Source organism: Herpailurus yagouaroundi, unplaced genomic scaffold (genome assembly GCF_014898765.1).
Source record: "Herpailurus yagouaroundi ecotype Mexico unplaced genomic scaffold, PumYag 28, whole genome shotgun sequence".
NCBI lineage: Eukaryota > Metazoa > Chordata > Mammalia > Carnivora > Felidae > Herpailurus > Herpailurus yagouaroundi.
In genome coordinates this window covers 16,052,900-16,067,839 of record NW_024412376.1, presented here as the reverse complement: position 1 = coordinate 16,067,839, position 14,940 = coordinate 16,052,900, and the positions used below count along the sequence as shown (strand labels likewise).

The 14,940-nt window shown below is 39.7% G+C and overlaps 1 protein-coding gene across 3 annotated transcripts in view; it reads right to left on the bottom strand.

Moving 5' to 3' along the window:
• Positions 1–1,606: 1,606 nt before the first annotated feature.
• The window catches only part of HPGD (15-hydroxyprostaglandin dehydrogenase), a 27,401-nt gene continuing 14,067 nt past the window's right edge, over positions 1,607–14,940 (bottom strand). Inside the window, exons 5-7 of one of the 3 annotated variants that reach the window (XM_040470129.1) lie at positions 5,270–5,346; positions 2,907–3,070; positions 1,607–1,908 (exon numbers count right to left, since the gene is read on the bottom strand). In XM_040470129.1, the coding sequence (XP_040326063.1) occupies positions 1,770–1,908; positions 2,907–3,070; positions 5,270–5,346 (380 nt within the window). In that variant the 3' untranslated portion in view covers positions 1,607–1,769. Of the gene's footprint in view, positions 1,909–2,906; positions 3,071–5,269; positions 5,347–12,955; positions 13,130–13,911; positions 14,365–14,940 lie in introns of those variants that run through there. The other 2 variants (XM_040470147.1, XM_040470138.1) reach the window with 2 other exon arrangements.

The following is a 14,940-nucleotide window of genomic DNA, read 5'->3' as shown; positions in this document are numbered from 1 at the left end:
GATTTGGAAATCTTGTGCTCTATTATTAGCATTAATTATTACTTGCAAATAATGTTACCCAACACAGCTGCACTTACTGATCTGATCTTAAACCACCTGTCAGAGAAAATAGCAAAATATCACCAGCTATCTTTACCTCTTGTTAATAGGACTTTGAGCACACAAAAACATTTACAATTGAAGCTGTGACAAAATCAGTTTCTTCAACAGCTATGCATAGAACACGAAGTAACTTCTGGAGATTAGAAAAAAAAGTCATTTTGAAAAGTAGGCACTTTTTTTTTTTAATTTTTTTTTTTCAACGTTTATTTATTTTTGGGACAGAGAGAGACAGAGCATGAACGGGGGAGGGGCAGAGAGAGAGAGGGAGACACAGAATTGGAAACAGGCTCCAGGCTCCGAGCCATCAGCCCAGAGCCCGACGCGGGGCTCGAACTCACGGACCGCGAGATCGTGACCTGGCTGAAGTCGGATGCTTAACCGACTGCGCCACCCAGGCGCCCCTGTATTTTTTTTCTTAATGAGGCTATCTTAAGTAAAATATTTAAAGAGCATTAACTATCCTTTTTGCTGTAACTGTACAAGTTTATTCCTGAGATTTCTGGAGAAAATTATATTTTTTTTATTCGCTTTTACATTGTTTATATAATTTTTTTAAAGCTTATTTATTTTGGGGGGGGAGGGGCAGGGAGAGAGAGAGAGAGAGAGAGAGAGAGAGACAGACAGACAGACGGACAGACAGACAGAATCGAAGCGGGCTCCACGAAGTGCAGAGCCTGATGTGGGACTCAAACTCACGAACCGAACCGTGAGGTCATAACCTGAGTTAAAATCAAGAGTCAGCTGCTTAACTGACTGAGCCACCCACATGCCCCCCAAATTAAATTTCTTAAAACTAGCAAATAGGAAAGAAATGGTTTTCCTAGATGGGAGGCCAAACTGTGGGTCAACATCTCAGCCAGTTACTTTCTGTCACTTTCCCATACATCAGATTTTTCATTTGGGATATATTCACACAGTAATTTATTCCTTATCTGGCCCCCAAATATGCCACGTCTTTAACGAGCTGAAATGTTCAGCCGAAATGTGGTATGTAAGTTATTGTTCCTAAAAATTTGCCATTGTAGGTAGCTTCGCTCTTTTGAAGTGAGAACATAAAAACAAAATGAGATTTTTACATCTGGTTTGATTTAAATAACAATTCAAGTATCTCCTTTGAACTGATATTCTGAAAAACATTAATATTTATGTACCACAAATTTAAATACATTTTCTGAAAGGTAGAATAGTCCCTGAATATCCTTTGTTTTAATCATTACTCAAACTATAAAGATCAAAAGTTAGCTTTGGTTCACATCGTATTTCTGATAGTTCCTGATTTTTTAAAAAATTTCTTTTAATTTATTTCTGAGACAGAGAGAGACAGAGCATGAGTGGGGGAGGGACAGAGAGAGAAGGAAACACAGAATCAGAAGCAGGCTCCAGGCTCTGAGCTGTCAGCACAGAGCCTGACGCGGGGCTCGAACTCACAAACCGCATGACCTGAGCCGAAGTTGGTTGCTCAACCGACTGAGCCACCCAGGCGCCCCAGTTCCTGAATTTTTTAATTCAAATACTCCACTAATCATTTAGAAATAAAATTAGTATCAAATACATGAAGGAAAGCTTCAGACAATGACATTTCCTTTAAAAAGCTATATTCAAATGAAGATATGTTCTAACAGAAGTCATTAGCTCTTATTTTCAGCTATGGCTGATCTAGAAGATGTTCACTGAGTTTTTGCATGAAATGGAGTTGTTTCATAGTCTTGAAAATGGATTCCCTTAGAAGTTGTGATCTTCATAATAGCTCCATTTAAAGCATCATCTTCAATGAGCGTTATTAATCCATTTGCAATCATTGATGGGCTAAAAAGAAAGGAAACATTGTTTTTTTTTTTAAATTTCAGTATGAGGCATAACTATCACTACATTTTGAATTGTTTTTGGAGAATCTACTAGCTTTAACAAGTATTAGGGAAATGCACGTCATGAAGCTATTGCTACCTCCATTATTTTATTCAATTTGATATGAATTAAATTATATGACAACCTTAGTCATACATTTCCTTGCCTACCCTGTCATTTTGACAGGAAGAACTTAGGGGCTTATTGTTTACATTAAGACAATGATTATTTTCTCCCCTCGAGCTTACAGATCTTAATCAGATGAAAAGGGTCTTAAAATCGAATCACGAAGAATTAGAGATAACGCTTCTTGAACATCTCTTATTTATCTGGTGCTATTTTAAGTACCTTCCATGTATCAATGTATTCATGGCCTTTCAAAAGTCCCCTGTTTGTTTTCGTGTTGTCTCGATTTTATAGGTGAGAAAATTGAGGTACCCAGAGGTTGAGAGATAACGTTTCTGGTCAGAGCTAGAACCAGGATTTGATATCGGGGGGGGGGGGGGGGATCCTTCAACCTGATAGTTACGACTCCACGCTGTGAAACCCAACTGCTCAAACACAGACACTATTCACCAATCATGTGTGTTGATTCTTATGAAAATGGTTGGAGTTAAGGGGCCATGTGAGATGTCACAGGAGGCAAATGTGAATATTTCTTGGTATTTAGTCAGATAAAGGTATCATTACTTCCAAAAGCCTCACATTAACAACAACAACAAAAAATCTCACCATGGCTGAAGGCAATTACGATGCACTGACTGTATCTCAAAATTCATAATGTGTAAACGTATTCTGTTCAGGAGCCCAGAAAAAAAAAATTCTCTTTTGAGAGTTTGCTGAACCAACACGTCAAAGCTGGCATTAGCTTCTCAAATTTAAAAGGTTATTTTCCCCCTCTTTATCACTTAAGACTAGATAGTACTTTAGCCACAGTACAAAGGAAAATAAGTACTTACTCCAAAATTCCATAGAATTTCATCATATCCTTGATGTGATCTTTATATTCTATATATTGTCCCATGTTTTCTTCTTTTTCAATGGATTCGAGGATGGGTGTATTAACAAAGCCTGGGCAAATGGCATTCAGTCTAACACCGCTGTTCATGAGATTAGCTGCCATCTGTTGATGAGAAGTAGAAGGTTGCAGGTTTCAAGCTTTGTAAATGTATACCATGGGGCACACTGATAATTAAAACCATTTCAAAGAGTCTGAAGTGAAAAATGCTAGTCAGATATCCTTCTAGCTACAGGACAATGACAGTGGTAAGGTGGACTGGTAGCAGAAAGCAAAAGAATACATACCTAAAATGCTGAATGAATTCCTGAAAGCCTCAGTTAATTAATTCTTCAAAAATTAGTTTTACTGGGAAACTCCTGAAAATACTTGATTATGTAAGCTGATCTTATCTACTGAATTCTGCAGGAACCCAAATGTAAAAAGCTAACGCTCAGAATTAATATCTCAGGTTCGCTTTCAAAGATCAGGGTTGTAGAACAGAGAACATTTCCTTAAAAAATACTGTTAGTGGAAAGTTTGCGACTTTGATGGATTCTAAAGATACTCTTGATAATATGTACTATCTGGAAAGTAATTTAAGTATTTTCAGACTAGCATTCTTTGGCTTAATTTTGCACCTACTGATTTTATTTAAAGTATCTGTAGAACAAAATGCAGTCGATTATTTTTCCATTCCATTTGCTTTCTTGTAACCTCCAAAATCAAGTCATAGAGCTTTTGGGGTCATTTATGGACAGGCGCAGAGCAGTGGGAAATTTGAGTTGCTATACACAAATGTTTCAGCTAAGATCAAAAGAGATGCACTTCGTTCTTTTTCAGCTCTTATAAACAAAGGTCCTTTTGTGATATATTTAGTCCGTGCTTTTGTGCCTTTTGTTGGTGACTTGGCTCTTTAAAATGACTCCCAAGCCTAGTGGTGAAGTGCCGTTTGGTGTTCCTAAGTGTGGGAAGGCTGTGATGTGCCTTACAGAGAAACTACATGTGTTAGATAAGCCTGATGCAGGCATGAGGCATAAATGCTGTTGGTCATGTTACTATAATACATATTGAACACAATACACATTAAATAAGATGTGTTTAAATACAAATATATTTAAACTAGGCTATGGATGGTTGATCAAAAATGCTGTGACCAGAGGCTCGAAAGAATGTAACCCTGTATTTCTCCTAGGAGCAACAGTTCAGTATTCTCTAATTCAGTGTCTGCGAGTGAACTGACTGTACAGGTGTCCATTCTTGTCATTGTAAAGAGGGAGTTTCTGGTATTTCAGATTTGCTTTGTTTTGTAACAGCTTTATGCGTTCACTGAAAGTTGAATTACAGAGTAAGTCTTTGCAAAGTAAATAAAAATTTCCAATCAATTTGAATTAAGAGCTGCTTGTCTTCCCTTTTGATTGCACATCTACTGTTCATGCATCTATTTCCTCTCTCGCCATCTCTTCTCTATCTCTGTCTGCCTCCTCTCTTTGTCTCACCTCGTCTGCCCACTGCAGAGACTTTCCCAACTGTCCTATTCTCTTCTATACTTGTCCTAATACATTCTCTAAACAGTAGCCAGAACCGTCTTCAGAAAATGGAAACCTGATCTTGTCCCTCCTCTGCATAAAAGACCCCCTGGTGGCTGCATTTAGAATAAATCTAAGCTCATTACTGTGGCGCACAAGCTGCTTTTCATCTGGCTCCCACTTCCGACTCTCCTCCCCTTCCTCCTCAGGTTCCATTCAAATGGCCTTTTTTCAGTTATTATAAAAAGGCAAGCATTCTCACTTCGTGCCATCAATGCATGTGGTCAGTTAGGCCTAAAATATTCTTCTAAGCTCTGTGCACCTCTTACCCTATGCCCCCATGGAGACATCCCCCTTGACTACTCTCTCTGGTAAATGCCTATTCCCCCCACCACCCCCCCACCCCGTGCTCTCCTTTTTGTCATATTTCCAGTGATAAGTAATATCTGGGGCACACTGCATATTCTACTCAAGGAGGGCTAAAGTTAATTTTTAAATTTGGAGCCAATTTTAAAAATAAAGAGTATCTTCCCATTTTTTGCCCTTAGGAGATTTTTCAATACCACATCTGTGTTTAGGACCGACTTCATTTTAAAAGGGTCTAGTCTTCATTTGCCCCTTGATGTGACTTGAGAACCATTTTCTTTTTTATAATAAAGATTAAAGGATAGTTTATTTTTCTATTTTTAATCCAGATGTATTGAATTCTGATTTTATTCCCCTCTACTTTCTAGAACTCATGTTTCATGCAGGTACAGAAAGAGAAAAGGAGACATTGTAGTTGTTACATCCTCACCGCTGCTGAGCGTGTGAATCCAATTATGCCATGCTTTGAAGCACAATAAACAGGCTGTTGTGCAACAGGCATGAGTCCTGAAACAAACAAAAAATTTCAACAACTTAACTAAAAAACAAGCAGACAAAAACCAAGAAATAGTTGCTATGCACATGGATAATTTGTGTCTGTTCTATTTTAAGCTTATTCTACAAAATACACTAAAATCATCTTTGGACAACTTTCCTTCCACGATCTCTATTACACTGTCCAGAATTTATGGTATATAAGTGACAGCCTAGGAATGAAGTCAAGAGTGATATGTAAGCCCTTCTGTCTCCCTGACCTTCTGTCAAGAGAAGTCAGTGTTATCTAAAACACAAACAGGAGCGCCTGGTGGCTCAGTCAGTTAAGCGTCAGACTTTGGCTCAGGTCATGATCTCATGGTTTGAGTTTGAGCCCCACGCCAGGCTCTGTGCTGACAGCTTAGAGCCTGGAGCCTGCTTCGGATTGTGTACTTCCCTCTCTTTCTGCCCCTCCCCTGCTCACGTTCTCTCTCTCTCTCTCTCTCTTTCTGTCTCTCAAGAATAAGTAAATAAACAAACAAATCACAAACGGAATCATCTTTAAATTCCAGTAAGTTACCATCAATTTTCAGTTTTTAAGGCTGGATCTTAAAAAGTATATATTCTATATTTGTAAGACTTGCAAATGGCTGAGGAAGTTTAAATTTCTTAAGCGAGATATGGAGATTAGCTGTCCTTGCTATAAATTAGTATGTATTTCCCCATCACCACTTGTACTGAATGATGCCTGTAAGTGTTTAAGAAAATTCAAAGTAACTTCATTTGATTTATATCTGTAGTAGATGCCTAGATCTTCTTGCCCATGACTTAGGAAAAGAAAACCAGAAGAAAGAAAAGAAAAGAAAGAAAACCAGAAGAAAGAAAGAAAGAAAGAAAGAGAAAAAGAAAGCAAGCCACAACTAAAAATGTATGATTCCATTTTATTTCATTTCATAATTACGCACTCTAATAGAATTCAAGCAATTTTAGAATTGGCTTAATTTTCCACATATGCACAGTAGTAACTATTCGAATGCATGACTAAATTCATGGCCTGCAGAAATAGTATTGTAGCACGCACAGCATCTTTTGTACCCCTACCTCTGGGCACAACCCCCCAAAAGAAACAAAACAACAGGAAAAACCTTTTCCTGAACAAATTCTATTTCTAGTCCTACTACTACCAAGTTTATTTGTCAGAATTGTCAATTTTCTAATCAATAGTGAAACTTTCAACTAGAGCCATTTGTCTATTTCAGTTTTTAACAAATTTCTTCCATTAACTCATTTTAACATTTTTAACACTGTGACTTCTCTGAGTCAAGGGACAGCGATCTCTGATTATTATAATGTTATTAATATCAAATGTCATGCTAATAATACTAAATTATTCTGCTGAGACATGTTCATCTCCACCCAGCTAACTAGTCCCAGAGCACCGCCAATCAGTCGAGTGTGTTGTGCCAAAGTTCAGCACTAAATGCAGACCTTAACCACTCCCTGGGTGCCTGCCAGGTCTCAATTTATAAAGTATGTTTGCTCAAGAGCACTTTAAATCCCTGAGGATGGTAGATCACACGTAGTGCGTCCACCCAGTGACCTCAAAGTATTATAACATGTGGTTCTCTTCTTGTTTTTTGTTTTTAGGTTTAGTAAAATGTGTCAGTTAATTAAGTTCATTAAGGTCAGCCACCAAGAATTCATGATGCCTCCACCGTGTACACAGGACTGTGTATCACAGTGTATCAGGACTCTGGGATAAAGGGAATAAGCAGGTGCAGCCAGGCATTGCTGCGTCTTGTTCTTCTGAGTTAGTCGTGGCTTTGCCCCTCCTTAAAGGTCTAAGAGATAAAGGCAATTGGTGGTAGGACCGTGTCCACGGACTGTAGGAAGTGCAGAAGGAGCCGTAGGCACAGAAAAGCTGGCGCAGCCACAGAGACAAAAAGCACAAGGGCGCTGTTCATAAATGTTGTCTAAGATGAACTTGAAATGGACTTTTGTTACTTCTGTGAAGGTACTGAACTTCTGAACCCAAGCTGGTTCAAAGTATCACAGAAGTGAAATAAATCAAGTACTGTTAGGTGGGTTCCATTTAAACAGGCAAGCACAAAACATATACTTCTCTTTAAAGGCACAACTGTAAATGCAACCAGAATGGGAAAAATTTGCTTCCATTTTTAAAGCGCACTTGGTTTTATGAATCTTGTACCATTATAATGACATTTTCACTGCGATCCTGCAAAATGTTGACTTGTGCTTTGCTTTCACTTTTTGATATCAGATCAAAGGCTGTATAAATCAATAGCAGACACTCAGAAATTGTGTCCTTTTTTTTTTATAACTTTATGAAGGCATAAATGACACACAATAAACTACATAAAGTGCACAGTTCAATAAGTTCCAACATATGTAAACACCCATGAAACCATGACCACAATCAAGATAATGAACACATCCATCAATTAAAAGTCTCCTCTTGTGCCTTTGTCACCCCTTCCTTCTGCTTCCTGCCCCCCTTTCCCTGCTCTAGGCAACCACTGATCTGCTTTGTGTCACTACAGTCCTCTTTTTCTAGAAGTTTATATAAACGTAATCACATATTGTAAACTCTTTCAGTCTGACTTCTTTCACCCAGGATAATCATGAGCTTTACCTACGTCATAGTGTGTATCAATAGCTAATTTCTTTTCTTTTTTTTCTGAATACTATTCCACTGTAAGAATATACCCATCAATTGCATATACTTTCACCTGTTGATAGATACCTGGATTGTTTCCAGTTTGGGGGTATTACAAGTTAAGAGAATTCTATTTTTCAGTTACTTAGGCAAGCCACAGTTAATTTGGAGACTTTTTTTTTTTTAATCTTCCCAGCATATATAGATCTTAACTGTTACTTCTTATGTTTCGAACAGGAAGGGTGGGTTAGAGATCTGTATCCCCAAATCTCATTTTACAGACTTATTTTTCTACAGTGTATGTTTTTCTGAAAATGTATATTTTTGAACTACAATGCCACAAATCTGGTACAATGTCCTAACTTGGTTGGGTTTCTGAACCCTGGTGAACCGTGGGCTGCTGCTAATCCTAATTCAAGAGGATTTATAGAAGTACATTCATTTGAGATCTATGTGTTTAGTCTGTTTCAAGTACAAGGCACAGGGAAGCATATTTAAAATATACTCTCTTGAAATGAGTCCCTCCAGTTCTGAAAGGCCAGATCACTGCCAGTCATCCAACTTCAAGGAAATATTGCCAGTATGTAACTAGCTGGCCAGTGGCTGGAATTAATGTGGGTTTTTAACATCTTGCAAATTAATACCGATATGCACAGGGTATTCATGTTAAAGGATTTAAGAACAACAACAAAACAAAGGATTATGACAATGAGATAGCAGTCTCTAAAGAAATGACGTTTTGTTTAATGTTGTGAGAGAGAAAGCTATTATTTGTGCTTAAAAATGGATACCTTACACTGGGGCACCTAGGTGGCTCAGTCGGTTAAACGTCTAACTTGTGATTTCGGCTCAAGTCATGATCTCACAGTTCATGAGTTCGAGCCCTACACTGGGCTCTGCACTGACAGTGTGGAACCTGCTTGGGATTCTCTCTCTCCCTCTCTCTTTGCCCCTCCCTCTCTCGCTCTTTCTCTCTCTCTCAGAATAAACTTTATTTAAAAAGAATAGTTTTTTTAATCCTTAGTCTAGACCCAGCATGGTGCAAGTTGACTTACAGAATTGCAAAATGAGTCTCTCCAAAACATAATAGGTCTAATTACTTACAGGTTTATGTCTACCCTAAGTATAGATTCATTTGGGAAAAAGATTCAATAGGGACGCCTGGGTGGCTTAGTCGGTTAAGCGTCCGACTTCGGCTCAGGTCATGATCTCACTCGTAAGTTTCAGCCCCGAATCTGGCTCTGTGCTGACAGCTCAGAGCCTGGAGCCTGCCTCAGATTCTGTGTCTCCCTCTCTCTCTGCCCCTCCCCTGCTCGCTCTCTCTCTCTCTCAGAAATAAACATTAAAAAAGTTAAAAAAAAAAATCAATGGAAGGAGAAATTCTACCCACAAAATAAATGCTTTCTATAAACACTCAGGATAATAACACCAAATAGCAAATGACTGGATGAGATAATTACAAAAAATTTTTAAATACCTGAAAATTACATATGCAATTACAGAACATAGAAGGAAGTCACTTAGAAAAATACATTTTCCATTTCCACATCAGTTCTTCTATCTTTAATATTCTTTCTGCCCATATTTACAACAGATAGCTGTAACCTCTATATCTCATAGAAGGTAAAAAACTGCAAATCTGCTCAGACAAGGCAATTGTACCGAATCACCAAACATACTTCCTTTCAAAGGGACAGAAGCCATGTCAAATAGATTACACAGAAGTGCTGAAGAAATTCCACTTAGGAAAACAAACTGAGAATCCAAGGACACCAATCCTCGCATGCGAAACTGTAGCTTAGCAGCTCAGCCAAAAAGCAGGAATCTGAACCTCTCACGTTTTCTTTACGATCAAAAAAGAAAACATCTACCCATCTTTCTGTTTTCAACCATCGCTTTTCTAAGAGGAGGGAGAAGGAAGAAGTGATGAGAATCTGTTTATCTATGTTGGTGGAGACAGCTGACCCAAGTAGTCGGTGCACCTCCTCATTATATGCGATCTTCCACATAACAGAACACCTTATCTGATGCTGCTTTTTTCCATCAGTATCATGTGCGCCATTAACAAGTCATGTTTGCAAGTGTGACAGGACATCAAAAGTGGTGTAAGCATTCATAAAACTACTGCACCTTCTGTAATGAAAATCTTTCCGGAAAGGTAATTTTGTTTGTTAAGAATCAACTTTATTAGTTCTGGGGTGCCTGGATGGCCCCGTTGGCTAAATGTCCGATTCCTGGTTTCAGCTCTGGTCATGATCTTCTGGTTTGTGAGTTCAAGGCTGCGTCAAGCTCTGCACTGGCAGCAGGGAGCCTTCCTGGGATTCTCTCTCTCTGCCTCTCTCTCTGCCCCTCCCCTGCTCATTCTATATATTCCTGTCTCTCAAAATAAATAAACACTTATTCAAGAAAAAAAAAAAAAGAATACTGCAGAGGGTGGTACCACCTGATTCTTTTTACTGTTGGCTTGGAGATGAAAGAAGGTGATCAGTAGTCTAAGTCACCCAATATTTCTGGTCTGTTGCGACATTCCAGTCCAACTACCACTCTTCAGGCCATGGGAATCCCAGCGCCTTGCAATTCGATATCACGTTTCTGCTTAAAAAGTCTATGTCATTCTATTTACTTCAGCCATGTTGATTAGAGATACCGAGATGTGGCTCTTCAGGCAGAAATTTTGCCTCGTTACTTTCACATCCCTATTTGCCTCTCTGTACATGCCCAAGGTATGTATGATTAAGTTGAATTTGTTACTTAAAGTGGTAACTTTGGCACATCCACCTTAACACAAATGGCAAGCTAATGACACTCCTTTAGATGAAACGTATGCCTCAAATAAGTATGTTACTGGGCTGGTATTTAAGACATGCTCACGTATTTCCTTGAGACTCTAAATGTTTTCAGAAAATAAGTTTTCTTATTTATTGTTTTCAATCTTTGCAAAAAAAAAAAAAAAAAGACCCTAATAGGATCTCTCACAAAATGCTACTGAGTGACTGTCAGAGGCACAGAGAATGCCCCCAGTGAAAGACCTCAGCAGCTGAGTATGCAGGCGGGTGGAAGCAGGATTAGCAAGGGGACTGCTTTTCCTCTGACAACTGCTTTGTCCTCCCCTCTGTTTGAAGCAACTAACTATGTAAGAAGCAAACTTGACTCTTACAGGATGTCCTAGGCTCAGAGCACAGCTAGTTAATTACCTGCATGACACCAGACGTCACCCTGTTCTTCTCGAAAAAATTTTTTAATAGTTAATGATGAATGTGGCAAAGTGAGCTCAGCTCTATATATTACGTTTATAGACAAAAACTCCTACGGAAGAGTCTATGTGGTTAACAGTGATCAGAACAGCTTCTGGAACTTCCAGATGGAGCACACCCTTCCCTCAGTACACTGAGGGATCACTCTCCGCTTTACTCCTGTTTGTTAAACTAATTAATTGCATTTGATACTTGGGCTGCGTCAGTGGTCATTACTCATTAACTTCTCTGCCCAAACCAGTGTTTCAACTTAAGGTTTTACTGACAGTAAAGGACTCCACCGAATCTATGTAAGAGACCGTGACGAAAGACTGGTTGAGTTCAACAGGACCCAAAGCTATTCCCTTCATAGAGTGAGCAGTAAGGGGGAAAAGAGGAAAAATCTGTGAGGAGAGAAAGCTCGGAAAGCACTTTTGGAAAACACAGAGGAAGCAAGCGTTAGAAATGCTTTTTTCTACATTGTGTGTACTGTACCTCAATAAAACTGGAAAAAAAATTACTTTGACTCCGGTAACTCCTCAAAGACTCTTTTGGTCATCTGGCCTCTCCCATCATGCTGTGACTTCAAGGGTAGACAATTTTTTTATCACATTTCTGAGGAAAGTGTGACACCTGAGAGGTTCTGTTTTTCTACCATTACAAAATCCTGAATGTTTATCGAACTCATCTTATTATGGGAACAGTAGAAGCGCTTGGTGAGTGGACAAAATACAAGATAGTACATCTTAATACTGTTTGTCAGATGAAAGTACCTTAGTGACAAAGCCTGGGTGGGAGGAGAGGTGGCAGGGCCTGTCCAGACTGGCCAGCGACAAATAGTAGAAAGGCAACAGGTATGGTGGTCAGGCATTATGAACCTTTCTTCACAAGGATGGAGGCACCGAGTCATACAGAATGGACAAAGATAAACTACTTAACCATTATAAATAGAGTTACCCTGCTGGCTGGGAGGAATATTAGGCAGAGATGCAGTTAGGAAGGTTAGGATATTCTTTAAATTATAAGAGTTCCAGAAAGGCAATTTAAAACCCAAATGATCTTGTCACTGATTTTGGTATCTAATCACTGTCTTATCTGCATAATTAGAGAAAGACCCACACACGGTTCCAAATGTTGACCCTGAAATAGGGAAGGAGAGAAAGAATACCCTGGGGTGGGTGGTGTGATACAGCAAGCTCTTAGACAAGAGAGCCAAGTGGACGTCTAATTATAATCCTTAAATTGTTCTTCTCAGTGACGTGTTTTGACTTGCGACTTTGGTAAGCTCCTCAAACGTTTTCAGGGCTTTACTATGTGTGTCAAATGGGCAAAAGCTTAAGATACCACTGGGGTTTAGTCTTGTCGTCTTTAGATTAGAGCAGTGCCCAGGCCTCAAGAAGTTTCCCTGGCTTAATCAAGTTATAGGAATTGTTTCTTTTACTTCACAGTGAGGCCAAAATGGCGGTGGATGGAGAGACAAATTAACAAACTCCCAGAGAGAAGAGACAGATAATCTAGTGGTTAAAAAAGAAGAGGTCTTGTAGCAGGTTGCTTGCGTGTGAATTCCAGCTTCCCTGCTTCCTTGCCATATACACTTGTGCAAGATCCTTAAATTCTCCTACCTTGATTTCCTCATCTACTAAATGGGGATTACGGAATCTACTTCACGTCTGTTGTATTCAATGAGGTAATGCTCACGCAGTGTTTAAAACAGTATCACATGCACAGCAAGTGCGCAATGAATGTGAAGTGTTAACACATTTAAATGTCTTTATTGGATAAAAGACAGTGCTACATTGCATTTTGCTATTCATACTTACTCTGATGCAAGCAAGCCTCCCCTTATGGTATAGAATGTCTCCCACAGAGTCCTAAATTGATCCAGCCCTGGAGCCTTGCAGGCTTCCTGGGAATGACATAAGTACCTCTAGTGGCAGAAGGGTGAGGGGCTCCCTGTACAGTGCTTGTGGCTCAACAAGCTTTTCTAGCCTCTTGGCTTTAAGACACAATCCATGGAATTATCTCTTGATCACCACCCCGGGTGGTGAAAAAAAAGCCCACTTTTTTTTTGTTTGTTTGTTTTTTTACATTTCTATTTTTATTTAAAATTTTTTTTTAATGTTTATTTATTTTTGAGAGAGAGAGAGAGACGGAGAGGGAGAGCACACGTGCAAGTGGGGGAGGGAGCACAGAGAGAGGGAGACACAGAATCCAAAGCAGGCTCCAGGCTGTCAGCACAGAGCCCTACGTGGGGCTTGAACTCATGAACTGTGAGATCATGACCTGAGCCGAAGTCAGGCGCTTAACTGACTGAGCCACCCCGGGGCCCCTAAGTTTCGATTCTTTTTTAACTAAAAAAAAATTTTTTTTACATTTATTTTTGAGAATTTCACATTTATTTACACTTTATTTATTTATTATTTATTTTACATTATTTTATTTTTGAGACAAAGCGTGAGCGGGGGAGGGGCAGAGAGAGAAGGAGACACAGCATCTGAAGCAGGCTCCGGGCTCTGAGCAAGCGGTCAGCACGGAGACCGACACGGGGCTCGAACCCACAAACTGTGAGATCATGACCTGATCCGAAGTCGCTCAACCGAGCCACCCAGGTGCCCCCCTCTAAGTTTCTGTTTTTAATAAAATATTAAATACTTCTTGTTACTTCTCCAGTCATTTGTGTATTTTTTCCTTATAATTTCATTTTAAAATAGTGCGTATGTGGCCTTGACAATTTGACTCCAGGGTTTCGGCCTCCCAGACTCTAAAACGTGGCCTTCCCTTAGGCCAAATATCTCTTGTAAGTGTGGTCCGTGCTGTCACCTTTTACTGTATCCTCAGAATTGCAGTGTTATCATTTATAAGGAGATGTTGCATTAGGAAAAATAACCCGGTTACCCTGAAAAATTTGTAGCATCAGCTCTACAATAACTTTAGGGATGTCATTTTGTCTTTCGGCAACCCAGAAAATGAGATGCTAGTCTGCTTTGGAGAAGTTGTAAGGAAGGAGGTTTCCAGGTCTCCACTGGGGGCACGGTTGCCGCAGCTTAAGGGCCATCTGACAATGATTCTCAGAGGAAGGGGAAGGTAAAGACGGAGAGAATCAGACTCCGGTGTGATCACAGGCATCGCCAAAACGGATTCCTGAAATACAACCGGAACTGGCAGGTGGGGCAGAAGGGGGAGAGATGGGGAACCCCTACAATTACCACACTCACTGAAACCAACCAGATAATTTAAGACAGTCTCACTACTCCTGGACCCGAGTAATTGAGACTTGCTCTCAATAACGGCCAGACTTCTAAGACTTCGTCATCTCATTTGAACTACTCAAGAACCATTGATGGTTTTTTTCCCCCTAGAATTTTAAAAGTCAAGTCATCTGGTTAAGTGGCTCAAAAAGCTGCTGCCAAATATTCTAGCTACTGTTGAGTACTATGGTATCAGATGGTATTAGAGCCTCCTGCTCTGAATAGAACGTAGCTTGGGATTGCACGTTGTGGCAAAGATGATTAGCAGTCTACTGAAATCCATTCTCAGGCACATAGCTAGACCACATGCTCAGACTCCCCTGGAGTTAGGTGAGCCAGGAGATCAAATCCTGTACCGGGCCATGAACAGAGGTGAGGTGTGCCGTTACTGGGCTGGGGTTTTAGAAAAGAAGCTTTGCCTCCTCGGTGTTCTCTTTTTTTCTGCTGCAGAGAAAGGAGTTCCCCCCCT